Source organism: Corvus cornix, chromosome 3 (genome assembly GCF_000738735.6).
Source record: "Corvus cornix cornix isolate S_Up_H32 chromosome 3, ASM73873v5, whole genome shotgun sequence".
NCBI lineage: Eukaryota > Metazoa > Chordata > Aves > Passeriformes > Corvidae > Corvus > Corvus cornix.
In genome coordinates, this window is record NC_047056.1 from 33950711 (window position 1) to 33968883 (window position 18173).

Below are 18173 nucleotides of genomic sequence, written 5' to 3' on the forward strand. Positions count from 1 at the left end.
GTGCTATGTTCTAGTTGACATGGTGGTGTTTGGTCATAGGTTGGATTCTGATACTGTGATGGTGACCACCCGTCGGAGCTCTTTCCTTGGATTCTCGCAGGCAGCGAGCAGACAAACGGCGCGGTGGGGCGGCAGACAAGACCCTCCCGTCCTAAAGCGGGCCGCCAGCTCAGCGTGCCGCCGGCTGGGGGGGAACGAAGGGCGGGCGGGCTGTGCCGCACATCCCGCGGGAACGGCACGGAGCCGCAGCCAGCTCCCGGCGGGCGCCGCTTCCGCCACGTGTCCCGCCGGGCCCGCTCGTTGCCGCGGCGACAGGAACCTCTCCCGCCCCTTCCGGCCTCGCATGGCGCCGTCTCTTCCGCTGCGGGGAGTAATATGGTGAGTGGCCCTTGCTGGGGGCAAGCAGGGAAGGAGGAAGGGAAGTCGTACGTGGAATACGGGGTGAGGAGGCTGCTGGAAGTGCCCGTTCCCCGGCCGGGGCAGCGGCGCCGCGGGGCATCCGGGCTGGTGCGGCCCTTAGCGGGCCCGGGGGAGCGCGGGGCGCCGCTGCCCGTGCGCTGTTTCCTCCTCCGAGCTTTCCGCCCTCCCCTGGAGCGCGGTCACCGGGGGCTGTCGGGGCCGCGGGCGGCCGGCACCGCGGGCAGGGCCCGGGTGGGAGCCGGGGCCGTGGGGGGCTCCTGTGCTGGAGGTGCGTCTCGAACGAGGTCGTCGGGCTGCCGTCTGAGCCTCGAAGTTCTCTTTCAGCGGCACATCAGGGAGCTGGGACTCGCCTCAGGACAAACAGGTTATAGTGCCCTTGCTCCCCGGTGTCGGGGCTGTCACTCTGAGGCTCGCTTCCCAAAGATCTTTTGGGAGCGACCGCCATGTGTGCGTGTTCATCTGGGCGGCGAAATGTTCCCTTTTCATGCTGAGCCCCGCTAAAGTGACATCGGTATCGATAACAGGTGCTGTCACCTGTTGGCGCAGACAGCGCCGCTCGCTGCAGAAACGCGTCTTGTACAGCGCTTTTAGCTCCTCCACACGGGGACCCTCCGGGGCTGAGGTGTGGGGCAGCCGCCGTGCCCAGCACTGAGCTCTCGGCAGAACTGTAGGATCTAGGGACGCTTTAATGGCAAGGTGCAACACGTGCTGAGTTGGAGCTTGCTTCCAGGGGTGGGCTGTGGCCTGCGTGAGTTTGCACGAGGTCCCCTGTGGCACGGAATACATAGCTCTGATGCACGGCATCCTTTGTAAACAAGGAGGTGTGGCACGGTGCGGCTGGGCGATGGACACCGTGCCAGCAGTGTGGGAAAGCGGTGCGTGTACAGGCGACACGGAGGGCTACGAAGATACGAAGAGTCTGGAGGAGAAGACGTATGAGAAGCGGCTGAGGGCACCTGGTCTGTTCAGCCTGGAGGAGAGGAGACTGAGGGCAGACCTCATTGCAGTCACAACTTCCTTGTGAGGGGAAGAGGAGGGGCAGGCACTGATCTCTGCTCTCTGGTTACCAGTGACAGGACCAGAGAGAATGGCCTGAAGTGGTGCCAGGGGAGGTTTAGGGCGGATATTAGGAACAGGTTCTTCACCCAGAGGGTGGTTGGGCACTGGAACAGGCTCCCCAGGGAAACAGTCACAGCACCAGCCTGACAGAGCTCAAGAAGCACTTGGACAATGTTCTCAGGTACATGGTGTGACTCTTGGGCTGTCCTGTGCAGGGCTGGGAGTTGGACTTCTATGGTCTTTGTGGGTCCTTTCCAACTCAGGACAGTCTATATTTCTTTGTGATTCTGTAACACAGCAGCTTTCATAAGCTGGCAGTCCACTGCCTGTTAGAAAAGCTTTCCAAGGTGTTCTGGCATCCTGCATGTGTCTGTTGAGGATTAAAACAATCATGTAATGATTAGCTAGTAAAGAAGAGAGTAAATGCCAATGTTTTGTCCCAGAAGAGTGAAACTTGGGATCTGTAGTAGTGCTTAAATTTTAATTCATGGCACACTTGTATTTCTCAGATAATATGAAATGCAGCTGTGTTGACAAAATGTCTGAAAGTTAATTGAATTTATTTTGGTGAAGAGCCCATTAGTACGTCTTTTTGCCTTCTGCTGGCAGCTAAGGTGTGATAGCTTAAAATCAAGCCTTACTTAATCCAGCCCCCAAATGCTGCAGATGACAGACCATCATTACAAGTTCACAAGTTACTGTTGCAAATCAGAAGGGCTTTTCATGTGGAAAGTTTACTTCTTTGTGGGGAGAGCAGGAGGGAGGACGACCAGCTAGAAGCTTGGACCCTCTGGGGAAGGGGAGCCAGGTGGCATGGTGGATGAATTTCTCTGGTAGTCTGCTCCCTGTCACGCTTCCAGGAGCACCATGCCCCTCTCTCCCATCTCCACACCAGGACAGAGCTCATCTGCAGGTCTCTGTAAGGTAGGGGAGGGAGCACCTGCACTGACCACAGCTACTGGGTGCATTTAGGTTAAGTCAGAGCCAACATTGTTGGTATGTCTTGTTTTGTTACTGGCCCTGTGGCCACCACATCGCCAGCATTGTTTTTACTTCTGTGGTGGGCTCTCCTTTATAATCTGTGAACAATATTTTCCTGTTTAAGGAATCCATTGCCTTTGGGTGGGAAGTGTGCTTTGATAAACAAATATATTTGTGTTTTCAAACTGTCTGGAGTAGTTTCATCTAAATAAAAGTTAAAACCCACTCTTTAAATGATACTTTAGTATCTTTTCCAGTAAACCTGAGTTCTGGATTATGTTTAAATGAAGCTTGATTCTAAGTAATTTGTCATTTTCTAATATAATAACCATGTGAAATGGTTACCAAAATACTGAGTTTAAAGTTTATGTGGTATTTCTAATTAACAAAAAATTCACCTGCGTCTTTGATATAATTATGAAAATAGTTCATAGATGAAGATTTCCTTTATGCTAATTTAAATTATGGTTTAAGTAAAGTTTTTAATTAAACTATTTTTTTTTTAAGGGGACAATACACCTGTTCCGCAAATCACAGAGATCATTGGTTGGAAAGTTAACACATGAATTTAGGTTGGTTGCAGCAGACAGAAGGGTAAGTATTGCTTAAAAAAAAATCATCATCATAATAAAAATACATTAACTGGGATAAGTTAAAATACAGTATTAAGTATATTGTGAAAATTTTTCTTTGGATTTTTCTAGCTGTGCTTAAAATAAAAATCTATCTCTGCAGCTATATTCCTTCCTGTGTATTGTTCCTGTCAATTAGTGTTCTCCAGAATTATACTTGTAAATGATGGGTTCAGTAGAACTGTAAACTGAGTATTTGCAGATGTTTTTGGGACCAAAGTTTCAGCACAAAAAAGGAACCCACTAATACAAGGTTGCACAAGTTGGTCTTCAGAAGTCAGGTGCTGTGTGCTGTAATAAAATGCAAATATTATAGATGGGTGGGGTTTTTTTTAGACCAAAAAGGTATTTTAAGCATGGTGGCATTCATAAATGAGTTCTAAAATAATCTGTAAAGTTTAAAATAGAATAAGGGCTTGTTGTTCTGAAATGAGTGGTGAATTTTTGGGAGGGAGGAGAAGCAAGATCTGTTTGCATGACCAAATACTGCAATATTGTTTTTTAAGACCAGATTGATATATTTTTGTCTTGTAAATTTTGGAAGGTGTAAAGAACATATTTATTCTCATCAACAGTCCTGGAAGATTTTACTGTTTGGTGCTATAAATTTAATATGTATTGGCCTCCTGCTCATGTGGTGCAGCTCTACAAACAGCATAGGTAGGTGGCTCTCATGTACTGAAACTACAACAAACTACCGTGTGTTTCTTAGCTTGTGAAGTTCCAGCTGACTGAAAAAGCCAAGTCCAGCACTTAATGGAGCTAGAGGTTAGGTTCAGAAAGTGCTTCCTTTTGCTTTGCCACAGTCAGCTTAGAAGCATTTTTCACAGACAAGTTTGGATGGGTGAAAGTCCTTCAAAGTTTGCACAGTTTTTCAGTCCTGCTGGTCATTTGCTTTCTGCAGTAGCTTCTTAATCTTTAAGACTGAAAACCAGTAGACTTTTGAGTTACTAGTCCTCAAACCTGTTCCTTGTATAAGTGGAACCAGTGACTGATACAGAGACCCTCACTTGGAGTTGAATGAGGATGTTTGTAGCGTGGCAAAAGGCTTAAGACTTCTTTGATTCCAAGGAATACTCAGCAGTAGCCAAAACCCTGGAGTGGTACAACACCTGTGTAGTTGCCACGGCAAAGCACAGCACTGTGAGGGCTGCTGTGGGGAAATGAACTACAGATCAGCCAGACCCAATGCAGTTTTGTATGCCTTCTGCTTTTGGATAGGGGCTTTGATGTGCTTCCCATCATCTGTACTGAGAATAGAATGCTTTTTTAGTTTTTAATTTTTTATGCAGGTTTTCTTGCAGTTTCAGGATAGGTTAGAGATGCAAAAAAAATTCTGTTCAACCTACTTTCCACTGCTATAATGCACATGAGAGATCTCTAGCTTTGGTAAGTGATGTGTCTCTGAAAGATCTCCTGACTTTTAAGTACTTAAATTCCTAGTCGCAGCTTAGTCACAAATGTGATACCTTTTGTATCTGGGCTTTATTACATGCTTTAGTTGAACTAGGATTGCCTTAATCAACCTGCTTATGATGTTAAATACATTGGTGTCTTTAGAATATTCACAGAGACTTGTTCTATCAGCAGAGGCAGTTTGTGTAGGTAGAAGACTGAAAAGAGCTGCACAAAAGGGGCTTAGAATACAAGTGAGTTTTGCATTAAAAAATTAAATATTAAGTTTTAATATTTACTTTTCTTTACAGCTTTAACTGCTTACACATATTTGACAATCTTTGATCTTTTCAGGTGAGTTTTTTTCCCATTTTGTCTTACTGTTTATTTTGTCGGTATATTTCTATGCATTTAAAATTTACTTACAGGTTCAAAGACCTGTAACTTAAATCATCAGGATAGAAACAGTAACTGGTTTAAATATAGTTTAAACGAATATAAAATTGCACACAATAAATAGATGGTAAAACCCACCATAGCTATATTGAGAATGACCAGTAACTGATCAGTTCAGTCATGGATTTCTCTGTGCAGATGCGTGACAACATAAAACAATATAGCATAAAACTGTTGTCTGGTTGTTCTCTCAGAACATTTTCCTAATGCCATAGTCACTGATTGTGAAGTAACCCTCAGTTTTAATATCAGGAAACCAGAAGCATGTAATTCTATTTCGTAAGCTGGATACCAAGCACTCTGCACATAAGCTCATTAGATATTTTCAGTATTTTTCTTGTTTCCTAACAAAATTATATTGAAACAACTTTTAGTATGATAGTTCTGAATGCTTTTGGTAATATTGATAATACAGACATGAAATATATTCAGTTCTTATCTCAGATACAGAATGGTTGCACTGGTTGGGAGGTAAAATGCATATATTTTAAAAATATTAGCCTACATTATTTTCCTTGCTATCTCACTATCTTATAAAAGGTATGGATCAGCTTTCTGAGTTATAATATGTCCACTACGTACCATAACTTACCTGACTTACAGTAAAACATTTATAAATAACATCAGCAAACATGCAGAAACAAAAATGACTTTTTGGTATAGGCACAAAAAAGAATTGATCTGTGACTATTAGAATTGTGATTTGACTTTAATGAATCTCATATTTCTCTTAGAATTTTGTATCTACTGAGTTTTTGTTGTCTTGACTCAAAATACCTTTTTCACCTTGGGGAAATTGAGGAAAGTGTTGATGTGGTATTTCCTATTTGTATAGATTTTTTTTTTTCTTTTTCAGTTTTAGGAGAAGGTAGAACACCCCTGGCACTCATATTGTAGGTTAATTAGGGGTTAGACTAGAAGATTATTCTAACTCACAGCAATCTCTTTCAAGAGTTTTGATTTGCTGTAAGGGAGAACAATGCTCAGTAATTCTGCTGCAAAAATCAGTTTCTGCTTCCTTTCTTTTTGTCATTTTCCAGGTGGTATATAATAGTCTTACTGAGTATATGAATTTACTGTTTTGTATATGAACAGTATTACTTCCTTTGCTTTTACTTTTATTCTACACAGCTGACGATCAAGTTGTTAGGATGTGATTGTTCATCAGTTGTAGGGATGATTTCTTGATCCAGTGTGATTTAACATTGTTAATTACAAAAGGAGTGCATGAAAGCACAGATGGCACCGAATCCATGTGGATTCCAATAGAAAAAATTGTTCAAAGGGTTCAATAGAGGAAAAATAGGCAAAGAAAACTATACTCATCCTTGAAACATTCTGACTACTACCATGGAGATTCCAAAATACTTGGAATTCTAGATGTTCAATATGAGAGAAAAATTTGGACAGAAGATAGCAAGAGAGACCTGTGGCTGTCAGTGAATGGCCAGCTAGATAAGAGCCTGTGTAGGTGAACACAGCCAAAGAAAGTAAATCTGTTTTGGCCATATATGTAGAGAAATTACACTGTGTGAAAGAAAGGCAATACTTGGGCCTGAGACTTATTCTAGAATCCTAAATCTAGTTCATGGTATATCTCTAAAGGAACACTTTAATGGAGAGATTTCTTTGCTTTTTCTTTCACTCTTCTGTCTTACTTATCAGCTTCCTTCTCATTTAAATGGCCTTTCTCAGGTTACAGCATTTCTAGGCAAGTTCAAAAAGCACATGAGTATTTAGAACATCACTGTGACAGTGATGGAGTTTGAGTTCAGCATAAGACGTGGTTGTATTCGTTTGTTTGAGTTCTGGTGGCTCAAGTGTGTATTTGTAGATCATGCAGTTGGTAAAGGGTGCAGTTATTTATCATAGTCTAATTCTCCCCCTCTTTTCAGTTTGGTAACATGTCTAATAAGCTACTGGGTAATGATGAAGAAACCCAGCCCAGTCTATTCATTTGGGTAAGTACTAATAACAAGATGTAGTGTTTGATAATACAATATTTCATTGCCTGGATCCCTGAACAGCCATCAGTAATAATCTCTATGTGAAAGAGCCTAAAAATGAGGAGGGCGAAGACATATTGTAAAGAACAGTTACAGAGGAGGGGGTGGACAGGAAGAAGAACTAAGAAATGCTTAATTTTAAGGTGTCTCTGATGAATGGAATGTTAAAAGAAACTGAAAATAATGCCTATTCCATAAAACTTCCAGTTTCTTCCCATCTGTCTGCTGTTGAAGGAACTGGAAAGAGTAGGTGTATTCTGCTGGTTCTTGCACAGAAAAGATTCTTTTTGATGCGTTGTTCAATGTTCAGTGTTTCTAAACTTAATTCTCAAATTTCAGGTTTGAAAGGTTTGAAGTTCTAGCTGTATTTGCATCTACAGTTCTGGCACAGCTTGGTGCTCTTTTTATACTGAAAGAAAGGTAGGGTTATATACGGTTTTCTTTAATTTTTTAACATATGAGGATATCATCTAGATCAACCAAAAGCACATGCATTCTACAAGTGCTGTATGTAGAGAGATACTTTAGAAAAAACTTAAGATTTAAAAAAAAAAGTATTGCTAAACCTTACTGCTTGCTTGCGTTTATTACACTACATGTTGGCTTTAGATGTAAAGATGGGAATTGATAAGTGTACTTAAAAAGCTCTCTAGGAAAAGATTTAATGGTTTGAAGAATATTTTTTCCAAAAAGTTGGGTAATTAATGCATTTCCTTATGCATCTTGATTTTTTTTTTCTTCTCTTATTTTTGGAAGTCAAAGCAGCTTCATAATATATCAAGGATCTGAATGTTTAAAGCATCAACTTCTTCACTCCCTCAAAATTTGCTCAAGTATTAATTTGCCATACCATCTATGCGTGAAGCATTTGTATTTTGAGAGGTTAGCCTAAAACATTATTTTAGTTTTTAAAGATGAAGAGGCTTTTGTTAACTAACATCTGGAATTTAAAACTGGGGCAGTGTATCTTCCCTCTTTCTATTCAATGGCTCTATTTTCTGTATAAAGGGCTATGTTAACAACTTAGCAACTTCATACTATAAGGTCAGTGTGTTGAACTGACAGTACACTGGAATGAATGAACCTCTGTCAAAATCTCCAAGTTTTCCAACATCAGTCTTAGGAAATTCCACAAACTTAGCAGGTTTTTCTGTTACAGCTGAAGCTCATTTGTTAACTCACTGGTGGGTGAAAAAAGATCTATATCTCCACCACAGTATGCAATGTCTACTTTATTTGACCTTGCTTAGTGTGAGGCTGTAAGTCAGGAATTTCAGACTTAGTTTGTTGTGTTTGCCAACACTGGTGGTGGTGCCAGAAGCAATATTTTTTTTCATGTTCATTTACAAGCATATTTTTATCATGTAGGCAGTATTCATGGTAGCTAGCGCATATGTGGCACAGTTTGGAAATATTTGGGATATCTAAATTACATCTCCTTCGATTCAGTGTTAAATGCTTTCATTGCTTATAAAAGTTGTTGTTTTCTTAAGCAATCCATTTTTTTGCAGCACTGTATCTATCAGTTTTTGTTTATGAATGGCAGCTAATTCTACAGAGCTGTAAAAATAATCTTCAGGTATCAAGGCTTTACTGTATGAATATAACTCAAATGTTCAATTATTTTTGTAGTGCGGAGCGGTTTCTGGAACAGCCTGAGATACACACGTAAGAAATGATTTTGGCATGTAAAATGTGTTCTTGTCCTTTTGTGTTTCTAGTTCTTAATCTAACATATATTAGTTATGCAAGTACTTCCAGTACCAAATTGCTTTTGGTGCCTTGGCATTTGTTTCAAATGATGTGCAAGCTATACTGCAAACAGTTCTTTTCAAGGTACAATTGAAATTTAATGCTCATGCTCTCTCAAATAGTGATTTAACTATATATTGCTGCTTTTCCTAGATCAGTTCCTTTTGTTTCTTGCGGCCTCTAGGAAGGCCTGGTGTGTGGGGGGGAAGGATGCTGTGGTCATAAGCAAACTGAAAGTGTTGCAGAGATGGTGAAGACTATAAAGAACATGGGGAAGGGAAGAGAAGGTTTTATGGGGCAGAAGAATGGGACCTGGAATGTATGTGGAAGTAGTTGTAGAAGAAGGCTGGGGGTGTATGGCATAATTCCATAGAAAGCTAAGCTTCTTAGCTGTGCTGCTGAAGGGACAATGTATTTATATTTTCAAAGGACAGGTACATATGTGTGTGCATATGTGCAATCAGTTAAGAGCTGTTACTCAACATTATGAGCATTATGTGATAACAATAATGTACGAAGTTCAGTGATCTTGTATAACCCTTACAATGATAATACACTGTTGGTTATTAAGTATTACACAAGTTTATCCTGCTTGTTTTCAGCCTCAGTGAATGAAACCAAGCAAAGTATTTTGATACTGTTATTGGTAGTTACAGTTACTTGATTACATGTTCTGTGATGATAGGAAATTAAGACACCTTTTTTCCCCTCCCTAGGGGACGACTGCTGGTTGGTACTTTCGTGGCTCTCTTTTTCAACTTATTTACAATGCTTTCCATTAAGAATAAGCCTTTTGCTTATGTCTCTGAAGGTATGTGATAAATTAGACTATAACAAGAATTGAGAAAAAGATGTTAACGTTCCTATTTTTATCAACGTATAACTTGTCTGGTAATTTTCTTAATAAGAGTGGGTAACAATAACAATAGTGGGTATATATTACTGTTACCTCTGTTAATGTAACTTTGTGCAGTAGAATTGCCATCTGATTTTCAACTCCAGTTTGCTTATAAGGCTCTGAGTAGTATGTAGTCATTAATATGATAAATCAAGTACCATTTTAATGCTGCAGTATCTTTTATTTTCAATCTTTTGAATTCAACCAGTGAAGATCATGTGACAGATACCAGAACTTTCAAGACATTTTATGGATGTATTAATGGATTAAAAATAAGTTAATGCAATAGTTCTTTTTAAAAGCTCTTTTGCCTTTTTCATTGTGAAGTAGGTTTGCAGTCATTCCCGCAATAGTAAATTGTCCTGTTATAATTGTCCTGTAAATTGTCCATAGTTATAAATATATATTATCCATTATATAAAAGATAATGGTTATAACCTCCAATTATATTTGTCTTTAATCAGATTATTATGAGAGTGGATGTTGTACTTGCTGCCTGGAAAAGACAGACTTTGGGCTTTTTTCAAGTGCCAGGGTATCTGTTGAGATATATTTACTCACAGTGTATTTATTGGATTCTTCCCTTAAAATAAAACTTATGTTGACTTTAAAATGTAGTAACTTTAAAATGGTACTTAAAATTGTGGTAACTTTATTACCTTCCTTTTTTTGCAGCTGCCAGCACAAGTTGGCTTCAGGAGCATGTTGCAGATCTTAGTAGAAGGTAAAGCTTTAAATTGTTTTTCAGAATCATTAGCTTCTGGAAGGCAATGTTGGTTTTGTGTGTATAATAACAATTTGGAGGGGTATTGAGGCATAAACTTGTATTAGAACTTTTAGAATAGCTGTACCTACTGTAGGTCTCCTGTATGAACTCCGGAGCAAACACTGTCTCCCATAGTTCCCAGATACAACAATCTAACAGAAATATGTCTTCCTGGGTATCTTTTCTTTTGAGTGTATGTGTTAAATGGATTATGTGTAATTCTCTTTGGATGAGAACAGGAAAACCAGCATTATCCTGTACATACTTGAACTGCATTTTGCAACATGCATTACTGAGTGATATATTTTGTAATAATTTATGTTTATTACATATGTTTATCTGTGGGCTGGACAAATGTTTCAGATGGTTGAGTTTAAATGTCATATATGAAACAGGTTACTCACTGAACCATAGCTATGGAAATTCCTCACCGGTCCAGCAGGAAACTGGAAAGTCTGTGTCTTTCAGGGCTATGAGCAGTGTTGCTCGTTCATCTTGTCTGCTAACTGTCTTGCTTGTATTGGATATCTGAATACAAGATAACACTGTTTGCAAATAGTTTTGTCAGGTGTCAGGAAAGTTTATTTTAATCCATACATGTTCTTCCAAGTATCTGTCAATATCGAAAGAAGAACCAAGTTCTTCTTCTTAAACCAAGTTGTAAAACATGTTAAGTATGCTTCAAAGCCCATCTGTTTCTGTGTCTTGTGATCTTTTTACAGCTAAGGAAAGCAGAGAATGCTGACTTGATAATAGAAGAATTGATTTTGTGTGGGTATAAGATGTTACATCATCAGAACCAAAATCTGCAAAATATTTTTGGAAGACTAATAATTAGGTTGCCCAAGTTTTAGTGTAAAGAAAAAAAAAAGGTGCATACCAATCACAGACAGTAGCACAGTTTTCCTTTTGTCAGTGTGGAAACACAGTGTTATGGGCAAGGACACTGATGGATAACTTGAGGAGGTCCCAAATCAAGAGTACTATAATTTCTACTGGGTTTCGAGATAATCTGTATACAGTGTATATAATACAAAAAAAAAAAAAAAAGAATTAGTATGGATACAGCTATTTCAGATGTGTTATGTGAAGCAGTGCTGATTAAAAAATACCTGCACCTGTATATAATTATGTTGATTAAAATTCTTACAGGAGCAGGCCAGCACATGATGTCTAAACATAGGTTGGCTTTAACCATAGCAACAAAACATTTCGTGTTGTCTTTGCCTTTCAGTTTTCCAGGACATGACATGCACTTGTATTCACTGGGAAGCACACAAACTCCTCTTGACAGGAGATAGCTATAAATAAATAATTTTCCCAGCATTCCCTCATGCATTTTTTTGGTCTCCTCTTATGTAGCTGGTCTTCTTCCTCCTTTCAGACTTCATGAATTAATTAGCTTTGGCTTTGGGACACTTTTGCACACCAAGGTGGCAGATGGATTGAAGACTGGTGATATGCAAATCCCTCACTACATATATCTATGTAATACCAACATTGAACCCATAAAGTACTTGTGTTGCATACAGCTGATACAGCTGTATTGTAGACCTGTGTTACCTGAAAAAAATACTTGAGTAATTTTTGCTGACAGCAGCCTTTGAGCAGAATTAGTGGGGCCTTTACAGTACTCATCCTATGCTATGGCAGCAGCATATGTTAGAAGTCAAATGGTAATTGTGGTTGTAGTTTTGGTGTTTCGAAGTAATGATGAAGAGCTGGCTGACAGCTGTTTTTTCTGTTTTGTTGCAGTATTTGTGGAATCATCCCAGGATTGAGTAGCATCTTTCTGCCACGGATGAACCCTTTTGTCTTGATTGATATTGCTGGAGCTCTGGCTCTTTGCATTACATATATGCTCATCGAAATCAAGTATGTATAGTTGTTGTTTTAAAACAGTAACTCTTTTTGTATCCAGTCTATCTCAAAATACATTTTTTACATGAAAGGAATGATCTCATCTAGAGCTGCATGTTGTATGAATAGCTTTGCAACTCTACAAATGCATCTGTCTGTTCTCCAAGATGAATGAGTTCAAATGAGATTAGTTTGTGTAAAATTCTGTAAGTGTATATAATTTAAAAGAATGAAAAAAGAATCAAAAGTTCTTCTGCCTTTCAAATATGTAAATAACCAGTGTTTCTTTAAAATTGCTCTTTCTCCCTAGCAATTATTTTGCTGTGGACACAGCCTCTGCTATAGCAATTGCTTTGATGACATTTGGTACCATGTATCCCATGAGTGTCTACAGTGGGAAAGTACTACTCCAGGTAAGGCAGCGTCACACATCAACAGATTTTGTGTTTTCGGTTTTGTTAAACGTCCTCATTAAAAAAAGAATCCCTTAAGATCTGTTTTAAGCTTGCAAATAGGAAGTGTTCCAATGGGAATTTGTGATGTGCTAGAAGAATGTTAAGGGTAGTGCAAATATGCATCACAAAGTCGTAAGAATTTAATGAAAGTGCCATTGGTCTCCTGTGTGGGTAGACCAGACTTAAAGGCTCTCTTACTTAAACAGGGCCAGTTAATCTTTATTATATCTTTTGTCTTTTCTTTTCCTCTTCTTTTTGAAGACAACCCCACCTCATGTGATTGGCCAGTTAGATAAACTTCTTAGGGAGGTAAGTCAATGTATAATACATAGCATACAGTGTGCACAGCTAATAAGCATTTAGGAATGTGAAGAATTTTCTGAGTAGTCGAAGAAGTTCGTTTAAATTATTTTTAAATTTTTTTTTTTTTTATCTGCATGTAGAAAATAGGAATCTTGCTTTCCAAGATGAATAGCATCATTTAGGTATCTGGAACAAATCTGTTTAAGTAGTGCAGGTTGTTTTTATTTAAATTTGAGCTACCATTGAAGTGGTTTACAAATGTGAGTTGAAGGAGGAAAAGGAGTACACGCAGCTGTTGAATTACAGCATATCAAGTTGAGAACATACTCCAATATGGCTGCAAGAGTTACTTGAAATAAGTTCCTTAAACCTTTTTTGATGGATTTGGATGTTTAAGGGTAGCAAAAGTGCAGTAGATAAGCATTAGTGACATTAACACATACCATCTGTTCTGTGTATGGAGCTTTTATTTCACTACTGAAAATTATTTGTTATTCAGTTATGTATAAAAGTACATTTCTAAAGAGATTTGAAACTTCTGATTTATTTTCATACTTGTGTGAAATGTTTATGTAAAATTAGGTTTCAACTTTGGATGGAGTGTTGGAAGTTCGAAATGAACATTTCTGGACATTAGGTTTTGGCACTTTGGTAAGTTATGTCTTTATTTTTCTAACCTTTAAAAAAAAGTTGTCAGATACTACTTTAATTTTTAAAATTTAAATAATGTAAGATATTTCTTCTGAAATATTAATTATAAAAAATTTTGATGGAGTCAGTACTCAGTTCTTGTGCTTTATTGCAAAACTTCTCTTCCCCTGTCCTTTAAATTTTTAAAGCTTTGTTACTGGTTAATGTTACTAATGTATACTGCAGTTCTGGCTTAAAGAATGCATTTTTGCAACTGTAGGATTTCTCTTGTGTTTTGGGAATGAAGGGAATCAAAAACAATAGAAAAGATGTTTTTCAAAATGGTGTGTTAGTGAAAATTGTCTAGGAAGAGAGAAGAAAACTGTAACCCTTAATGCACCAAAGGTCTACAGTAGACAGTAGAATCATATGTTTTCAGCATTGCTAGGGGAGAAGGTAGAACAAAATATCTAAAGTTATGTACCAATAATTCTGTAAGCTGAAAGAAATGAAGGGGTGTTTTTTGTGATACAGAATGATCACCCAGAACTTGGTTACTCCTACGTTGATGTAGGTATGTTGTGACAGCTGGAAAACGAAGACTCTTAGAATATTTCTTTACTGATTTCTTCCAGTATGCTACCCTTCCTGAAACAACGAAGAAGGCAGTAGTTCTCATTTTCTGATGTAAAAATAGCTTTCAGTTTACTCTTCTGCCGCTTATGCCTAAATTTGGCGTATGAGGTCTGTCTGCGCCTTGTTCTTCTTTTGAGCCATTTTCCCCCCCAGCTGTTGCCTTTCCTCCCATCACATGTTGTATTGTATAGTTTGGTTCTAAGACTCACTTTTCCTGAATGATGATCTTGATATGTTCATAAGAGAGCAACACATTAGGAAAGATCAAAATGTGTCCTGTAATAATGTTCTTAATTTAGTCAGTAGTCTCCACTGCAAAAGGTCGTTGTATAATTCTCTGCAGAATAACTTACCTCTTCTTAAATGCATATGGGGAATCTTGACTGGAGTAACAATTAACAGCCAACTTGTTTTTATCACTTCCTAGGCTGGATCAGTCCATGTCCGAATTCGGAGAGATGCGAATGAACAAATGGTACTTGCCCATGTCACTAACAGATTATACACATTGGTCTCTACCTTGACTGTTCAGATTTTCAAAGATGACTGGATCAGACCTACCTTATCATCTGTGCCTATTGCAAACAATATTCTGAACCTTTCGGATCATCACATTATTCCAATGCCATCTTTGAAAGCTGCTGATAATTTGAACCCTGTTACATCCACTCCAGCTAAGCCCAGCAGCCCACCACCAGAATTTTCTTTTAACACACCAGGCAAAAATGTGAGTCCAGTCATCCTTTTAAACACTCAGACAAAGCCCTATGGATTGGGCTTTAATCATGGATCTGCACCCTACAGCAGTGTACTCAATCAAGGACTTGGAATACCAGGAATGGGAGCAGCTCAAGGATTCAGAACTGGTTTTGCAAATGTCCCAAGCAGATATGGAACAAACGCTCGTGGTCAGCCCCGACCATAATAAACACCATTATTTATTGTACTTAAGGGTATTGACTTAATTCTTTTATTACCCAATTTTTACAAACATTTGGAATGTCAAATCATTCTAAATGGCTGGGAACAAGTGCATTGTTCATATTCATGAAGTGGTTAAATAGCAGTTTTTTCTTCGCATCAGCAGTAGCCTGTGTAATGCCACACATATTTTCCAGACTTAAAATACTTTACAAGTAGTTTTTATAGGGTATCTATTTCTACTCATCTTTTTTATCTCCTTTTCTTTGTTTATCCAAGAATGTATTGAGATGCAGCACAACTCCATTAGAGAATAAAATTGTGACCAGCTTACATTTTTTTTCTAATGAGAATTAGTTACTGAGTGCTGAAGAGCTGAGAGAATAGGAAATGGCAGAAATACAAGTCCCAATTTTCAGAGATGTTTGATTGCTGTATTAAACCATGTTTGGGCCAAATCACAGTTAGTTTTTGGTTGCAAAAATCCATCAGTTTTCATGTTGTGGCCATTGTGAAGACAATCCGGCCTTTCAGATTGTGATTAATTTTGTGATACCATGTTTTTACATTTTTATTGACTCTTTTATAGAAATTCAGATGGTTCAGCAACCATTTCTAGTTGTAACTATTCCATACTCATCTCTGATATTTCTTACTTTTTGGTTTAACTGCAGAATTATTTAGCAATATACTGGGAAATAAAATACTTAAAACTTAAGATTTTACAAGCACCTCTTTTTTACAGTTAACCCTATTTAGGATACAGAACAGATGGCTATTGTTTCTGAAGCCAGTATTTCATTTTTGACTATGGAGAGTATTCTATGATTTGATTGTGACTTTGTATTTTCCTCTTTGTATTTTTTCTGTAGTTCCAGGGGGAAAAGTAATTTATTTGTATTCCTGGTTTATATCCAGAGTACAGGTCAGTGATCGCTGACAGTTCATGGTCACTGCTGGAGTGCTTAACCTTTGGCGCACACTTGGAATGAGACCACTTAACTTGTCTCTGCTTTTGCATTACTGTTCTGCTGTACACTGAGGTGTCCGTATTTCTCCAGGGCCTTTCTCAGAGAGCTCTTCTCTCTCATTGCTGTCTTTTCTTCCTCTGCTCTGCTAACAGGGAAAGGCCTTTTAGAAATACTTCAGTTTTTTTTCTGTTCCCCTGTGCAGTATCTATGTTACAATTGCTCCTCTGCTCATTCTTCTGCATCTCTTGGCCGTCTAGGAATGGGTTGCCCATTCCTGTGGTTTCACTTGCAACTCAGGGTGCTGTATATTGGCTTCCACCTTGTTCATCTGTGTGCTAAGTCAGTGTCTCCATTTCTGCGAGGTGGTTACAAGGAGCTGTAGTATCTCAGGGATTCCAAGGATACTATGTTACCTGAAGAGAATGGCTTTGATAAAGAGATCTTTCTCATGTAGATCTGAGTGGAGAAAACAGCCTTCCTTTGAATTTTAAAGATCTGTGGCCTCTTCACTGGCTGAGGATTTCTTTTTCTGCATAAGGACACTGCATTCCTCTTTTTTTTTCTTTTTTTTTTCCCCTCTCCATGACCTGTGTTTCTTGAGCCAGTGCTTGGAGGAGGTAGTCATTCTTGCAAAAGCAAGGTGACATTCTGCATGTATCTTGTGGGGATGTTTTAGGCTGAGGGTAGTGTCCAGACTGCCACTGGGACACTGTCCATGTAAGCTACAAGTAGGGAATCTAGTTCTGTACTTCATTTGCAGCGAGAGTGAAAATTTCACTGCTCTGTAAGAAAACGTAATGACCTGGGAAACTTTCATTTAAAGATTAGAATGAAGAGACAACAATTGGCTCTGTTTCTATGAGGTCAGTATTAACTCAGTAATCACCTCTGGTTCATTATCCTGTCTTTCTGTGAGTGTGTTACATGTGCCATTGCTGCATGGAAATTCACTGAAGTACAGAACACTTGAACAGATTCTCTGTATCTCTTGGGTGCTGAACTAGACTGCACTTTCTACAGCATCTGCAACACCTTAGAGCCAGCAGAATGTTTACAATATACTACTCTTGTGTGGCCTGTTTAAGAATTGTTCCTTACTCCAGTTTCATAATCAAACACATGCCCTTTTTCTGATACTTTCAATACATTGTATTATATTGAATGCATGCTTACTTGTTTTCAGTAGAAAATTAAATCTCCATTTTATTAAAAAATGAAGCTGATCTTTGATTTGAAATGAGAAGGGAGGGTGAGAATCCCAGAATTCTGAGTGCAATATAATCACTTTAACAAAAATATTTTTTGAGTGATTGTTTACAATATATATCATATGTGCAGATGATAAATATTCTTTTAGATATTAGAACAGCTTTTTAGCTGCTTTATTGTTATGAATATATTAAGAATATTTGTTTAATCAGCACAGAGTAAAATGTCTCCTTTTATATGAGGAAAATAAAATCAGTGTAATTCTTAAATGACAAGGAGAAAGTGGTAATTTGTGTACAAGATTTTATAGTTATCTTTCTATATGTATTGTTTAAGGGATGCTCTGGGGTGATACTTCAGTCTCAATGAGCAGGTATGTCAAACTTCAGAACTGTTTTGCTGGGTCTACTACCAGTGTAGACTGGGTCCTTGGAATAATTCTACAGAAAGTGTTTTTTATACATTTTGTCTTTTCTAACTGTGTTTTGCTATTAAGTGGTCACAGTCTAAATGTTTATTTGATATGTAGTGAATAAGAATTGCTAATTTATATAATCTTCATTCCTAATGCTAGGAATGCTGTCCCAGCTAGAGAAGAAAGAGCACTGGGACTCACTGTCATCTCTGTCTGCCAGAGGATTTGGCATTGTTACTCCCTTGAGCTGTTCCAGCTGTGATTGCACAGGATCACAATCACTTGTAGGTAAATGCATCCAGCTTTAGAGAGTTTGAGGGGCACGTACCATTATTTGGCTTCATATTCTTTCAAGGAGAAACTGCCTTGTTCTGATACAGAAGGAGCCAGAGCACCTGTTACAGGAGA

The 18173-nt window shown here is 38.6% G+C and overlaps 1 protein-coding gene across 1 annotated transcript; it reads left to right on the top strand.

The window, feature by feature from the left end:
• Positions 1 to 300: 300 nt before the first annotated feature.
• SLC30A6 (solute carrier family 30 member 6) lies at positions 301 to 17356 on the top strand. The gene is made up of 14 exons (XM_039569137.1): positions 301 to 378; positions 2968 to 3054; positions 3668 to 3752; positions 4799 to 4841; positions 6839 to 6904; positions 7289 to 7369; positions 8582 to 8617; positions 9418 to 9512; positions 10275 to 10323; positions 12121 to 12240; positions 12536 to 12638; positions 12942 to 12989; positions 13566 to 13634; positions 14677 to 17356. Exons 1-14 carry the CDS (start codon positions 376 to 378, stop codon positions 15172 to 15174), a joined length of 1383 nt encoding a protein of 460 aa, XP_039425071.1. The 5' UTR covers positions 301 to 375; the 3' UTR covers positions 15175 to 17356.
• The last annotated feature ends 817 nt before the right edge of the window (positions 17357 to 18173 follow it).

Excerpts from the sequence above, each read along its gene's own strand:
- SLC30A6 (XM_039569137.1), top strand. Across the intron at positions 8,618-9,417 it reads GAACAGCCTGAGATACACAC|GGGACGACTGCTGGTTGGTA; the intron begins GTAAGAAATGAT and ends TCCCCTCCCTAG. Across the intron at positions 12,241-12,535 it reads TATATGCTCATCGAAATCAA|CAATTATTTTGCTGTGGACA; the intron begins GTATGTATAGTT and ends CTTTCTCCCTAG.